The sequence below is a fragment of the Polypterus senegalus genome, chromosome 9, assembly GCF_016835505.1.
Source record: "Polypterus senegalus isolate Bchr_013 chromosome 9, ASM1683550v1, whole genome shotgun sequence".
NCBI lineage: Eukaryota > Metazoa > Chordata > Cladistia > Polypteriformes > Polypteridae > Polypterus > Polypterus senegalus.
In genome coordinates, this window is record NC_053162.1 from 91460320 (window position 1) to 91477480 (window position 17161).

Here is a 17161-nt window from a genome sequence, read left to right on the forward strand (position 1 = left end):
CAGGCACTCAATTAGGTGGGAGGTGTGATGATGAGGGACGCAACTCCGCCTCACGTGGCGACCGAGCTGCAGGCTATGGCCATATATATGTAAGTAAGTAGGTTACAGTTATGACCGTTACACGTAGAATTTCGAAATGAAACCTGCCTAACTTTTGTAACTAAGCTGTAAGGAATGAGCCTGCCAAATTTCAGCCTTCTACCTACACGGGAAGTTGGAAAATTAATGATGAGTCAGTCAGTCAGTGAGGGCTTTGCCTTTTATTAGTATAGATACAATGTTTTATGAACCTAGGTTTTATGAAGGAAAATCCAATTAATGTGAGGCAAAGTATTCCTAAGTATTTAATCATATATATTCATTTTTATAATATAATACTAGCAGAATACCCGCGCTTCGCAGCGGAGAAGTAGTGTGTTAAAGAAGGTACCAAAAAGAAAAGGAAAAATTTTAAAAATAACGTAACATGGTTGTTAATGTAATTGTTTTGTCATTGATATGAGTGTTGTTCTCATATCTATCTATCTATCTATCTATCTCTATATATATATATATATATATATATATATATATATATATATATATATATACCCGCTTGGCAGCGGAGAAGTAGTGTGTTAAAGAAGGAAAGAGAAAGAAAAGGAAACATTTTGAAAATAATGTAACATGATTGTCAAAGTAATTGTTTTGTGTATTTGGCGGCAGCGCCACGAAGTTGTTTTCGGTAGCTGCATCAGAAAATGTACCACAACGCCTGACACGCTCCTTTTACTGTTTTCTCACAGCTTGGATTGCTGCTGTCATATATATATATATATATATATATATATATATATATATATATATACACACACACACACACACACACACACATATATATATATGTATGTAAATATATATGTGTATATATATATATATATATATATATATGTATGTGAATATATATGTGTATATATATATATATATATATATATATTCACATACATATCTTCATATCTATATACATATCTACATATACATATATATATATATACACACACACACACACACACACACACACACACACACACACACACACACACACATATATATATATATATATATATATATGCACACACATACATACCTATCTACATCATATATACACACACATACATACATACACACACACAAATTATATATATGTGTGTATGTGTGTATGTATGTATGTATGTGTGTGTGTGTGTGTGTGTGTGTGTGTATATATATATATATATATATATATATATATATATATATATATATACACATACATATACTTGTGTGTATGTTTGTATGTGTCTATATGTGTGTATATAGGTTTGGTCACTGAGTGCAAGGGAAAAAATAATTAATTATAGTCTATAAGTTATTAAACAGTAAAACATTAACGTTTTAAGAAGTACAGGTACATTGAAATTACATTTTCTATGTGAATGTTCAAATTTGTGCCTCTGGTAATGTGCCTTACCGGCATTTAAAGAAAATTAGTTTTGTGTCCTCTGCAGTGTTAAGAGAGAAAGGCTTTGGTTTGGGATAAAAGGAAAAATGGTGTAAAGAAAGGAAAGTTGCCTTTTTCTTTTATATAGTATAGAGAGATGTGTTCGCTGACGTTATGATCGCCTTTTGGGGACAGTCGCGTGGGTCTTGTGTAGACTGGTGAGACGTCCCCGCCATTAATCGGCTGTGATGGCACTGTCAGTCCTCCACTCCTGTACGTGTCTTCATAGTCCGAGCTGAGGACCTCATAATCGTATACGTGCAAAAGAAAGTGTGAATCGCCTTAATATTATTTTGCCGTGGTGTAGAAAAGGGGTCCCGTGTTTGCACTTGTCTGGGCTATAGCGCAGGGGAGGATGAAAAAAATAAAAATTGCTCACTTTGACTTAAGGCAGCAGCGCAGTCAGCGCCTCAAAGGCCGGCACAGCTATGCACGCGCTGGCTGCTCGACTTTTGCTGGGCAGGAGACCCCAGTTTTGCAGACACGCTCGTGATATCAAAAGTCTCAGCTCTTTGAGGTCATTCATATATATATATATATATATATAGCAAAATACCCGCTAGAGCGGAGAAGTAGTGTGTTAAAGAAGTAATGAAAAAGAAAAGGAAACATTTTAATAATAACGTAACATGATTGACATTGTCATGAGTGTTGCTGTCATATATATGCCTGCCTAAATAAGTCACCCTCGCTTTGCTCTTACTTTTTTACTGTTCATTTAATCATGGCTAGTGGTGGAAAAATTATAAAATGGAAGGAGGATGGCTTTACCAAAACAATTATTGATGGCGAATCAATTATTCATAAAGCTTGAATTGGTGATCTGTTTTTCTGTGTTAACCTCATATTTTTTCATACTTCTTCTCAAACTAAGGTGGTGCGAGGGTAAAATGAATCGGGATCCGCTGATCAATGTAATCGGTGTACCAGGAAATCATGCATTGACAAAAGCTCTCCTTTGCTTGTAATGCAAAGTGTGATTAACACTAGAATTACCAGAGCCTACGAAAAAACTCGTAATTCCGTCCCACCTTAAACTGCTTCTTAAATCCCTTCACACCTCTCCGCCAGCGCCCTTTGTCTTCTAAATGTGCTGATAAAGAGAAGCCGGCTATTCCATCCCCCCACCAATTTAGAACGTGCACAAACTTCTCTCAGCTCATGCCTTGATTGAGTATCTGGGAGTGAAGTGGAGTTTTAGAGTGGAAATAATAGATCGTTGTTTGGAACACACGCATTTCATGTCTGTTCCATTTCTACAGTAATCTGTGTCAACACATTGTTAAAACAGAAACTTTTTTATATTCTAGTAGTAGATGACAAAATGTAGGCATAAACTATATAATGTATGAAGCCTGAAGTCCAAATAGCAAAGAAACATTTTCTCAAGAATAACACAATTGCACTTTTATTCAAACATATAACTGCAGAAACAAAAAGCCGCCTTAACATGCGACATTGACACCAGTTTACTGTATCTGACTCCGTGGCTCAATAGACTCAGCCCCCGCTTGGGAATCAAGGGGTCGTGGGTTCGATCCTGCGCCCCTCCGTTTTGAGAAGTAAACTACTCTTGTCTTACTGTTTTAGAATAAAAGAACATATTTGATTTCAGTCTGTAACAGCCGGTGCAGTTTATGATCCTTGTAAAGGTTAGCTTTTTTTTTTTATTCACTTTTCACTCTCTCAGTCGCGTTCAGAATCAATCCATACAACCCCATCTGACACGGCTGTTTTCACTAAAGACGCGCTATAGCTCTGCAGTGTACCACGATGCATACTAACGCACAATCACCCCCGGTTCTGACACACAAACGCTGGCTAAGCTGCCTTCTTCAGATCTCACCGTCACTTGCTTTTCTTGTTATTCAGTTTTATTGAGTGTTCCTGCCAGTCCCCGCATGTTGCTGTATGCTTTTTCTTTTGTACTCCAGGACATGCAGAGGAAAGAATGGTAAAGACCAGTAACTTCGGCGCTATATGCAATCATCAGACACTCCCCATCTGCCCGTGTCGTTCAAGCACAGGAACATATATTGGTGTAAAGTATAACAAAAGTGCACTTTTATTCAAGTGCACTTTTTCCATTGCCTTTTCCTGTAAGAAGCAGTGTACACACTTCTCTCTATGCTGTGGTTTCTATTACACACCTGAAAGAAAGAGACAATATATGTGAAAATATAATCGCACTAATGCAATATTATTTGAAAACGAACAGCGTCAGATCGGGTGTGAATTTATGCAGGAACTGGAAATTCTCTGATGCGGACCCTTCCCCCAGGGAAGAAAGTACAGTGTCAGGTGCTCATTCAGTGTAATAGAAACCATAGCACAGAGAGGTGTGTACACTGCAACAAGTACACGGTCGTAAATGTAGGAAGTACGGTCCTTGGGTGTGTGGGAACTGTTAATATTTGAATGTGATGATTTCATATAGCACGGAATGAAAATCTGCACTTCTTAGCATTGCACCATGCAAGCTGTCGTATCAATCGCCTACTGTAACTTGATTTCTTTTTTCTTCGGTTATACAGGTAGTTTTGAATAAAAGTGCACTTGTTTTGTTTGCGAAATGAAGTGTCTGCGTGCACTTTTCGTGGCATTACACGTGTATTTTTTGAGCATGCCAGTTTGAGCAGTATAAAAAGTATTGAAAAGTATAACAAAACAACGGGCAGATGGGGAGTGTCTGATGATTGCATATAGCGCCGAACTTACTGCTCTTTACTATTCTCTCCTCTGCGTGCCCTCGAGTACAAAAGAAACAGAATACAGGCGCTATAGCTCTGTGCTGTACCACGATGCATACTAACGCCCCCACCGGTTCTGACACACAGGCACTGGCGAAGCTGCCTTCTTCGTATCTCACCGTCACTTGATTTTCTTTTATTCAGTTTTATTGAGTGTTCCTGCCAGTCCCGCATGTTGCTGTATGCTGGATAGAGAAGTGTGTACACTGCTTCTTACAGGAAAAGCGATGGAAAAGTGCACTTGAATAAAAGTGCACTTTTGTTATACTTTTACACCAATATATGTTCCTGTGCTTGAACGACACGGGCAGATGGGGAGTGTCTGATGATTGCATATAGCGCCGAAGTTACTTGTCTTTACCATTCTTTCCTCTGCATGTCATGTAGTACAAAAGAAAAAGCATACAGCAACATGCGGGACTGGCAGGAACACTCAATAAAACTGAATAACAAGAAAAGCAAGTGACGGTGAGATACGAAGAAGGCAGCTTCGCCAGCGCTTGTGTGTCAGAACCGGGGTTGGGGTGATTGTGCGTTAGTATGCATCGTGGTACACTGCAGAGCTATAGCGCGTCTTTAGTGAAAACAGCCGTGTCAGATGGGGTTGTATGGATTGATTCTGAACGCGACTGAGAGAGTGAAAAGTGAATAAAAAAAGCTAACCTTTACAAGGATCATAAACTGCACCGGCTGTTACAGACTGAAATCAAATATGTTCTTTTATTCTAAAACAGTAAGACAAGAGTAGTTTACTTCTCAAAACGGAGGGGCGCAGGATCGAACCCGCAACCCCTTAATTCCCAAGCGGGGGCTGAGTCTATTGAGCCACGGAGTCAGATACAGTAAACTGGTGTCAATGTCGCATGTTAAGGCGGCTTTTTGTTTCTGCAGTTATATGTTTGAATAAAAGTGCAATTGTGTTATTCTTGAGAAAATGTTTCTTTGCTATTTGGACTTCAGGCTTCATACATTATATAGTTTATGCCTACATTTTGTCATCTACTACTAGAATATAAAAAAGTTTCTATTTTAACAATGTGTTGACACAGTTTACTGTAGAAACGGAACAGACATGAAATGCGTGTGTTCCATACAACGATCTATTATTTCCACTCTAAAACTCCACTTCACTCCCAGATACTCAATCAAGGCATGAGCTGAGAGAAGTTCGTGCACGTTCTAAATTGGTGGGGGATGGAATAGCCGGCTTCTCTTTATCAGCACATTTGGAAGACAAAGGGCGCTGGTGGAGAGGTGTGAAGGGATTTAAGAAGCAGTTTAAGGTGGACGGAATTACGAGTTTTTTCGTAGGCTCTGGTAATTCTAGTGTTAAATGCATTATTTTTTAACACGTTATGGAGCACATGCATCGAAGCTTCTCAGCTGTGCTTGTGCTAAGAAAAGGAAAGATTTTAAAAATAACGTAACACGATTGTCAATGTGACCTTTTGTAAGTAGTGCCTGGAGGATTCAGTGTGGAGAAACTCTAGAGACGGCGTGTGTATTAACTTGTGGATTTTTCTGTGAGTATTTGGTGGCAGTCTGAGGAAGTTGCTTCGGAAGACGGCGTTAGCTGAGCTCAGCTCAGAGCGAAATGAGATGAATGGGAGGGAGATGATGACGGACTCCCCACCCGCCTTTAACTGTCAATCCCCACAAACACAGTCTCGAATTTGCATAAGCACACCCTTCACCTACAATTTTAACTTAGTTACAAAGTGATCAAAACTCGCTTATATCCTGCATCCTCTCATTAAACTTGTATCCCGATTACCTGTGGGCATGTGAAACGCCAGCGGTAGCCTGTCAATGAACTTAATTTAAAGTTTAGGTTTACCCCTTGCTTTCTTTCCGAGGTAGCAGCACTCATGAATATGGTAGTATATGTCACTCGCTCGCTTCTTATTGTTTCGCTGCCTTCTCAATTATATAATGCATGTTTTCTTAAGCGCTTTTTGGAGGTCTTCCTGGTTTTCTACGCACTGCGTTGACAGTCAGTTCACGTGATTACGTGGGAGGCGGATGATGTCACACAAACTCCGCCCCACCACGTCTTTCCAGCTCAACTCTATTACAGTTAATGGAGAAAAATACCTTCCAGTTATGACCATTAGGCGTAGAATTTCGAAATGAAACCTGCCCAACTTTTGTAAGTAATCTGTAAGGAATGAGCCTGCCAAATTTCAGCCTTCTACCTACACGGGAAGTTGGAGAATTAGTGATGAGTCAGTGAGTGAGTGAGTGAGTGAGTGAGTGAATGAGTGAGTGCGGGCTTTGCCTTTTATTAGTATAGCTAATAGATAACTTTTTACAGAAGATCTTTAAATTAATGAATACATAAATAGGTAGATAAGTAAGTAAGCAGGTAAATAAATAAATATAAATGCCCACTTTGGTCTTAACACACATCAGAATGAGTATACAGTAAAAAAATTAAAGGAAACAAAACTTTTGACTTGGATGTCACAGTGAGGCATTATGCAGACATACTGCTGTTGGTACAATATAATACACTGTACTATAATATAATATAAATACATTATAATATAACAAATATAATGCACATGTAAATGTAACTAAATCATACACATGCACAGTAAATGTGAATTAATTAAATAAGAATTAAAATTATTACAGAACTTTCCTGTTTCGTCTATAGGCTCATATACTGTACCATTGATCACAACAGGATATAACTTGTTCATTTTTCAGTACTGAAAATGCTATGTAACTTTATTCATAAGTTATTAATTATTAAACCATAAAGACTTTTTAAGTAAACTGCTCAGTTCCAATGTTTAGAAAAGAATGGCTTCCAACCCTGTTGTAAAATTGTGCATATTTTTTGATAAGGGTTGAATGCTGATGCTATAAATCTGAAAGTAACATGCACAGTGTTTACATATCAAATCCTGCAACAATATCTTGTAAAAGTATTAGTACTGTGCATTTTATGACTAAAACCTTGTGACAATTTATGATCAGTGAGGGCACTGGGTTAAACTCTCACTACACTGCCTATTGGCTATAAGTTTCGGAAAAACAAATATTTAAGTAAAATATTTATAAAAATATTTTAGGTTTTCTATCAAAACAAATGGCATGAATACAGCTTTAATTGGCAATTCTAAATTGGCCCCATGTTAATCTGTGTAGCCCCTGTGATAGACTAGCACCCCATCTCTGGGTTGGTTCCTGCCTCTGCCCAATGTTATAGAAATATGCTAAGGATCCCTCATGACCCTGACAAAAAATATCCACATCGATCTGATGTTTATAATTTTTGCAAACTCATGCTAAAACAATGTGCCAAAAAAGGGAATAAAAAAACACATTAAAGATGCTTATGTGCTTGCAATAAAGTACCAAGTGATTTCAAGAAATATAAATCTGACAATATCTATGCTATATCAACAGCTAAATATCTTAAAATACAAACTCTTCAAAAACCTTTTAATGCTGCAGATGGCAAATTATGTATAGTCTGTTTCAGCTTTTGTTGTGCATTTGCTGGTTCACATAATATCAATTGTTGTGTTTTACATTTTATTTTTATGGACATATTGCGTTTAGTGTACAATTCAGAAAAAAACACTTCTTAAGGGGATAAAATTAAACCTACAATAGACTTTAAACTTTTATTTAAAAAGTACTTCTAGTACACATAATTGGATAACGTAAGCACCATTTACAACAAATAACAAACATGCTTGAATAACAATCTACTTACTCTTTAGGAAATGGAATAGGCTGTAGCAGACTGGCCAGTGCTGGTCTCCAGTCATCATAATCGGACCTACAGAAGAACAGAGAAGCGAAGTATGGTATCATCCAGTTAAACCACAAAAGTGGCAAAAATATAACATTAGTAACAAAATTGAGGGTGCAGTTTAGAGGTGGGGTACTTGCTGTTTAGTTATGCAAAACAGATTTTATTTTTATAGCAGTTATTTTTCTGAAAAGCTCATGGAAAGTTAGTCTTCTCTGGCAAATGTGGTATAACACTGGCACACATTATGTATAGGGTGTACAGGGCAATGCCTCCCCTGAACAGCTAGGTTGCAGCCCCTTCGATTATGGTGCCATCAAGGATTCCCACAAGGCACATGAGACATTGTAGTTTGCTGCCTCATAACCCTGTAGGATTACATGGGTGCCACCAGTGGGATCAGAAATGACTATCAAGCACTACCTTTTTGGGCTCCAACCTTACCCAGAAGTACTCCCGGGCAAAACCTTTGGGACACTGGACATACTCCATGGTTGTATATAAAAGGAGCTGTGTGCCTCAAATCCAAAAGCCAGAGCTGGGACGAGGTCAACAAAGCTTGATGGAGAAGCGAGGGAGGCAGAGAAGATGAGAAAGAGAAGAAGACATAGTACAGTCGGGCTTATTACTGTGATTGTGCTTGTAGTGGGGGAAACTCTTCCTTACAAGAGTTTCACAAAATAAAATCCTCTTGTTTGATCCAAACTTTTGTCTGAGTCACTGTGTCAGTTACAGAGAGAGACAGAGATAGTGAGAATATACAGGCATAGACAGCAATGTCCACTGTAAGAATCTGTTACAATGTAGCGCATCATTAAATGGATATATCGCTGTTGGGTCAAAAATTGAAAGAAAAAAAAAAAAAAAGATACTAAACAAACACAATCCAAAAAAATGTTTTCTACTGCTCAACATCTACAGAATGAAAAAATATAAAAAAAGGAGGCCCTCCAAACAATTAAAAAAGATCAGTCATGCTTCAAAACTATTTTCAACATTTTACTTTCACAGAGAATTATATTTTATCCATCAATATTTTGAACCTACTTTTTACACTCCAACATATCTTTGACACATAAAGAAAACCCAGGGAAACATCCTAAGTTAACCAGGACACTGATAATATTCTGGAAATTAAACTCAGGTTCCTGGACCTGTGAGTGGGCAACTCAGAAGCTGGTCAAAATGATTATGCACCCCTTCTACTACATGTAAGTAAGACCTAAGTTGCTATTGGACAAGGAGATCTCTGTAGGCATGGGTGCATCAGAAGAACATGGCAGAAATGCAGAGCTGCCAGAATTGTTACAAAATAGGAAAAAAAAAATAAAATCATACTAGTGCAGCTGGGCAAGGAGAACAAGAAAAACACAAGAGCTGAAAAACAAGTAGTAAAAAGTCAAATAAATTCAAAGAAAAAAATGTACTTGAAATTCTAGACACAAAAATATGAACCATTAAGAATGTTATGTTTTGCATTTATCTCTCCCTAACTACATAAAAACATAAGATGTATGTTGCAGAGATCCATGAATAGCAAATCCTATCCAGTCACAAATGTCAACACTGATTGTGCAGTTCTAGAACTAGAATGAAGTACAGTATGTCTGCTATGCATAACATGTATTAATGGGAAAAACAAATGAGAAAAACAGGATGGAATTCAAATTTGTTGTGCCAAAAAACTGACGAGTATATGTATAGCAATATTTCAGCTCCAGCATAAAGTGTTCTGATCAAATTGAAATGTTGTCAGTGTATGTCTCCTATTTCTACCTTTAAAACAGTTCTATAAAAGATCAAGAGTAATTCTTTACACACCTCATTTGAAGAAATACACACACACACAGAGTCCTACAGTATATTGAGTATGCAAGAAATCTTGAGTGTGCAAGCAAATGCAAAGTGATTTGAGGAAAGAAAAACACAAAATTCCCATTTACATACAAGGAAATAAAATTACTGATGCTAGCATCTTCCATATCTCAAAAGACATGTTCCAGTACACAAAACAGTTGGTCGAACAGGTTCTCCCACAGGTATATTTAAGTTAGGCAAGATACCTTGCCTAGTTTAAGCAACAATTTTTCCAATACAGTTTTAAATTAATAATTTGCATGTGGTGCACCTTACACTGGAACAGTGTGCCAATGGCATAAATGAAAGTAATAAACACAATCCTAAATTCTACCCTCCAGCAAAAAAAAAAAAAAGTAAAAAAGTAAAATACATTTTCTACATAGTTATAATGCAGATGACACATATAACACGCCATCACATGCTTATTTTTTGTTTATTTTTTTTTACACATCCATCTCAGCACCAAGTACATAGCACCTAATGATGTGTAGTTCAAGCAGAACGAACATTTTACAATTACTCTATGTTAATTCAGAGGATAAAATGTTGCTTCAAAAAACATTTGTATTAGGACATTAATAACTCAGTCGGTCAGTCATTATCCAACCCGCTATATCCTAACACAGGGTCACAGGGGTTTGCTGGAGCCAATCCCAGCCAGCACAGGGCACAAGGCAAGAACAAATCTGAGCAGGGTGCCAGTCCACCACAGGGAACACACACACACACACCCACCAAGCACACACTAGGGACAATTTAGGATCGCCAATGCACCTAACTTGCATGTCTTTGGACTGTGGGAGGAAACCGGAGCTCCCGGAGGAAACCCATGCAGACATGGGGAGAACATGCAAACTCCACGCAGGGAGGACCCGGAAAGCAAACCCAGGTCACCTTACTGCGAGGCAGAAGCACTACCACTGCGCCACCATGCCACCCAGGACATTAATAATAATAAGAAATATTCTTTATTATTAATTAACAGTTATTACTATACATTAATCCAGTTATTTCTTTCTTTAGAATGGGAAAAGAAAGAAATTATTTAATATTTTATTCTTATTTTAATTAAAAAAAGCTATATTACAATAATTGCAATTCAATTGAGGAGATTATTAATAAACTAGTTTTACAAATTATTTATAATATTTGGGTTTTATGTTTGGGATGCTATATTACTCCTGTGACTTGGAGTTAGACTAAATTGCGGCTAAAGAAAGGTCAATCAGTTGCAAAAACGCCTTCTCCAATACTCCCAAAATCTAGGGAGAGCACAACCTGTTTTACTGCTGTTAAACCAAGTCATAAGGAAATGTCAAATACTGGTTCTACAAATGAGCCTTATTAAATATTCTAGTACTGTATATAAAAAAGGTATCAGTTGACTGTTACGTAATGCAGCGCATGTAAAGGCATGTCAAAGGACATGGTATAGAAATCCCCTGTAAAGCAGGAAGCCATAAAGTGACAAAAGTTTCTGTCAAGTGAAGCAAATAAAAAAAAAAATAGAATATAAAACAAATTTCATTTTAACTACTTTCACTTCTAACATTTTTCATTAGAGTCAAAAATCTTGGCAATGGTGTCATGTAAATGAGAAGCAGTGAACATCTCAAAAGTTTGATTTAACCCCCAATTTGTTGAGCACCCGGCACTGTGCAACAGTTAATGAAGTACAAAAGCAGAATTCTTCAGAAAACAGGATAATTTCAGACAATTGGGAACATCGTTGGATTAATAATGTTTAGTACAACGATACAATGATACACAAAAAACAAATATGCAGAAGATAATGCTTTGAACCAGGTTGTCATAAGTATCCAATGCAAGAAGAAAATGGGGTTCAGGTAAATGCACTTATAATTATTGCTGCCAAGCTGTGCTAGACAAAGTTCACACAAAAAAAGTGGAAAAGAGCATAACAGGGATTTGAAATGTTCCAGCTCTCACTGTATGTTAAATATGCCAATAAAAATGTCTTTTTTTTTTTTTTTACAAATATGTAACTTGAAAAAGAGCTAATTTACTTTGTTCTTTGTTTTATAATTATTGTCATCTTCTTTATTAAATGTCACAAGAGTTTTGCAGTATAAACTGCATATAAAATAGAGCACTCTTTAAAAGACTTGTTCAGAAGAAGCTTACTCATAACTAATTTTACACCAAGGTCTGTTTTCCCAGCATAACTTTTTCTATAAATACCCTTCATGTGACATTTGGTTTGTTCATTATTTACTGTAGTCTAGGTATTTCTGATCAGTCTAAACTATGCTTCTATAGCAAGATTCTGAAAAGAACAAAGTTAAGAATTATCTTGCACTGAATTGTAATTCACACTCCTCCTGAAAATATTAATTTCAAAAACAGCTCATTAGTAGGAGGTCATTTATGTGACCATTCTTTTCCTACACTCTTTAGTGGTGAACATGCCAAGCACTATGTAGTTCAAATTAGCGCTTAAGGGTTTACTTACAACATTTTGAGAATTTCAACGTAACAGACCAGTACACGGTCTGCCTGTGGGCTCAGTTCAATGTTCATAGTGCTGCAGGCAGGACTCACTAGCAGGCAGTCAATAAGGTTAGGCTCACTTTCATTTCCTGCAGGACTTTTCAGCTTTTGATTGGCAGTATTATTATGTTTTAACTCCACATGGATCTCACTGGAGTTTACAATAACCACAGATTTGATGCGTGGTTCAGTAGGCGAAGTGACTTCTTGGGAGACTAAGTCAGGATTGGCTCTTAGCAGTCTCAGAGGCAGATTGGGTTTCCTGTCACATTGCTGTTGACAACCATTCCGGATCTCCTTTAGACTAGGCGAGTTATCTCGACTGTGGAAAAGAACACAAGGAAGCCAGATAATCAGACATGGCTTGATATTGATACATTAAACAGTATGCTGCATGTCATTTAGTCCAAAATAAACTGAGTAGCCATATATTATCAAGTACTATTTTAGTGTATCTTCCCTTACATTAGTTACGGTATTTTTAAAAGTATAAATAAAAGAACAAGTGAAATTACTACATTTTGTAAATGCCAATATAGGAAACCTGCATACATCTTACCATTTTGAAGGCATTACTACTGTTATTTCTCATCATTATTAGGGGAAACATTTTGCATTAAAATGTATGTGCTTAGAATAGTTGCATCTTTAACAATAATTTAATGAAAATATTTAAGAGTGTTGAGTTGATTATTTGGGGATTGCTGTAGTTATTACTGTTGTCCTTTTGCAGTATATGGGAATTAACATTAATTTTATATGACTTTCACCAAATTAACTTTCATGGCAATAAAATAAGATAAATCATAGTAAATGGTGTAACTAGAAACATGAAAATTACATCTCATAGATACTAAATATTACTACAAGGATCATTATAAGGACAATATCAGTTAACATAATGAAATCTTCATTTTGTCCTGCACAGTATTAAACTTACTGTCCATTCCCAACCCACTTTATCCAGTACAGGCTTATTATCGACGTTACCATTATGCCATGGTTAAAAACTGTTGAGACATGATATTTTTACTAGTAACCTCTTAATATCCCAAAAAATTCACAAATGCACCTGTTTTCATTATTTAAATGGCCTCTATACTGTCACAGTGATACACATATTGTAAACTAAGCTGAAGCTGTTTTTAGTCCAATTATAAAAAGAAGAAATGTATATGGTTTATTTGTTTAAAACCATTTTACAATTACATACATTCATATCATTAAATTGCCTAAGTTGGTGTCATACGTATTAATCAAAATAAAGGTAATTGAAAGACTAAAATATGAATCATAAATCAAAATATTTTTCCAGCTGAAACACCCACTGCCTGCTATAAGTCAAAATAAAAACATTTTTCAATCTTTCTGTTTGACATCCGACTAACAAGGAAAATGGCACCCAGTGGGGTGTAAGTGGAAATAACAACAAAGTGGAAATGATGCATTTCATCCCTGGAGATTAAAGAGTTCAAGAGAAACAATTCCCTTTGCTAAACAGTGATGCAAAGCCTATCACTTAGCACAAGTAGAAAATAACTAAAAAAAAGTTTAGTCAAATCAAAGTAGATTATGTAAAAGGTATCTAACTGGCACTAATAACTACAATGGTTAAATGAAACATCTATGCAACATAAATCATTGGTGGTGAATTATCTGTCTCAAACTAATCATGACTGTGAACTGGAAATGATTGAACACTAATGATGTAAACACTAAGAAAGCAACCTGTGAGTCCTAACTGTAAAACAAGCTAACTTGGATTTAGTCCAGTGGAATTTTATACAAGTTGAAACAAAGCTGTATTGTTCATAGAGGATATCCATTATGCCCTCACATTGACTTTCAACTTAACCAGTAAGGTTTGATATTTATTTATTGGTTAGCTCTGCAAACTAGAAAAGGTAATTTTATGAATGTAAAAGTGTATGTGATAACAGGCAAGTGTCAGACATTTTTTTCACGCTACTCATGCTGAACTCAGCGCAAAAAACACAAATAAGCAAACACGTTTCAATATTTTGTCAACATTTAAGATAAATGTTAATATTACATAAGATATATATATATATTGCTTGCTTATATATATATAAAAATAAATAAAGACTAAAGCTATAATTTACACATTAATTACAGTACAAAACACTACAAATAAAAATACACCACAGTTGATGGATAGTAGCTCATGGAAACCTTTTAATACCCCTATAAGTCCACAAGATGGAATGCTTTAATGAAAACCTGTTAGACTGTCACTTGCAGAAAGAACAATACGAGGATAAAGCAAGAATAGCATAAAATAAATCCACAATGTAATACAGTTTTAAAGAAGTCTTAGCCTTACTAGTTCATTATATCATCCAGTGTTATGGGATACAAGCTGAACATATCGAAGTGACCAACTGATTTGACTTGAATGCAGAATAAAGTTGATCTATAATGCTGTAACTATCTTGTAAACAAAGTATCTAAATGGGCTTATAAACATAACAGTATTGCAAGGAGATATACCTTCTTACACATTGGAGCACAGGCAGTTTAAGGTGACTTGCTCAAAGTGAGACTGTATGATAAGGGGTATAATTAGACTGTTACATTTCATGCACTTAGACGCAAATGCCTCATTGCCAAATCACACTGGCTGCAAAAAAATTCTTACAAGAAAGGAATTTTATTAAAAACAAAAAAGTTTAAAGTGCTGAAAGCTCACAAATAACACTAATGTCTCTTGTACCCTAATTGTAAGGCTTGAATATCCTGTTTTTCACCGAGTAAATTTAAAAGATTAATATTAAACAACACTGTAAAATCAAATGGTCACCAGTATTCTGTACAAGGTCTTCTTCTAAATATGATACATTTCTTTCCATCCTGAATTTTATACACACCTGTTAATATACTCCTCATAGCAGGAATAAATTGCAGCTAAGCAAACAGCAACAAGATTTGGTAGAACCCTTGGGTGTGGACAGTGACCAGTTTGCCCATGCATACTGTTAAAAAAATAAAATTTCCATTTAGTCAAGTTAATTTGTAAAACTTAATACAATACTGCAAGCAATACAATTGTTATAAGAGCTCCTCCAAATGAGATTTAGAAACAAATCAAATAATAGCTTATTTCCTTTTTTAATGTGCAACTTTAAAGATGGCACAAGAGTATATGTATTCTCTATAGCACATGTAAAATAGTCAGGCAACTGAGATGGTTTAAAACAAAGAACAAATTGGTAGCTAGTAATTTTCTTAAGTCATGCAAAACAATGCAAAACATAGACCTATGATAAATCAAAGCTATATTTTTGTCTTTATTATATGTATGGAAAGATAAGAAACAACAGTAAGTAAACAGCAGAAATGGTAATAGGTATGTTTTGAAGTTAATTTTACTTTATCACTTTAATCCAGTTACTCTATAACTAAGAAAAAAACAACATGTGACTGCAGAAAGAACATAAGTATGCAACCTACATTAGAAAGTATAGGATAAAAACGTCTATAATGTGTAACAATTGATCTTACCAGGTGAAATGGGCTTCTTCACCTAAGGTTAAATTGTGCAAGAAATACATTTGTTCTGTATGGTAGGCACCAGTATTAAAATTACTTATGTCACAATGTTTGATACTTCATTGAAAAATTTGTTGGTACATCTGAGGCTTTGCCAAAAATAAACAAATTTTTATATACAACATAGCACAAATGACAATACATGTGGTCACAATATAGTGGTTTCTTTTGATAACGATTCACCAAATTTCAGTTAATGAGTCATGAGTTAGATAAATAAAATGACCAAAAAGAAAAACAGTGTTTGTAAGCAACCAGAGAGTATGGGTTGTGGACAATGGGCATGGAATGATGATATCAGTCTATATGATGAAAATGATGCATAGGAAGTAATGGGTAAACATGATGAATTGAGGTCTACAGCTAGTGACATTAATTGCAAAGGTCTCATTATTTAATTGTACTAGTTTTCTTTGTATATATTCATTTTATTGTAAACTAGCAGAATACCCGCGCTTCGCAGCGGAGAAGTAGTGTGTTAAAGAAGTTATGAAAAAGAAAAGCAAACATTTTAAAAATAACGTAAGATGATTGTTAATGTAATTGTTTTGTCATTGATATGAGTGTTGTTGTCATATCTATCTATTTATATATATATATATATATATATATATATATATATAAAAATAGCTGCGATTGGCAGCGAGAAGTAAAAAGAAAAGGAAACATTTTAATAATAACGTAACATGATTGACAATGTAATTGTTTTGTAATTGTCATGAGTGTTGCTGGCATATATATATATATATATATATATATATATACATATACACACATACATATATATACATATACATATATATACACATACTGTATATATACACACACACATATATACATACTGTATATACAACATATACATATCTACATATATACTGTATATACACATATATATACAAATCTACATATATATATCTACATATATATATAGGGTGGGACTCGATTAAAAAATTAATCCAATTAATTAGAGGCTGTGTAAGAATTAATCTTGATTAATCGTATGTAATCGCACACGAATTTGCCCCAAATCGCAAATGTTTTTTTTTTTATTTAAAAGGTTTTAGTGGGCTTACAGAATCAAATAATAGACATGGACATGAATATTGTAAACTGAAGCTGTTTTAATTTCTGAAAAAAAGCTTTTAAACTGCATTTGAATTCAAAACAGAAACAAAAATATCA

General features: G+C 35.4%; 1 protein-coding gene across 5 annotated transcripts in view; it reads right to left on the reverse strand.

The window, feature by feature from the left end:
• The window catches only part of LOC120535554 (c-Maf inducing protein), a 181646-nt gene that overhangs the window by 36000 nt on the left and 128485 nt on the right, over positions 1 to 17161 (reverse strand). For all 5 annotated transcript variants that reach the window (XM_039763476.1, XM_039763479.1, XM_039763475.1 and 2 more), the window contains exons 9-11: positions 15298 to 15402; positions 12372 to 12731; positions 8000 to 8065 (exon numbers count right to left, since the gene is read on the reverse strand). In XM_039763476.1, coding sequence (XP_039619410.1) covers positions 8000 to 8065; positions 12372 to 12731; positions 15298 to 15402 — 531 coding nt within the window. The remainder of the gene's footprint in view (positions 1 to 7999; positions 8066 to 12371; positions 12732 to 15297; positions 15403 to 17161) is intronic.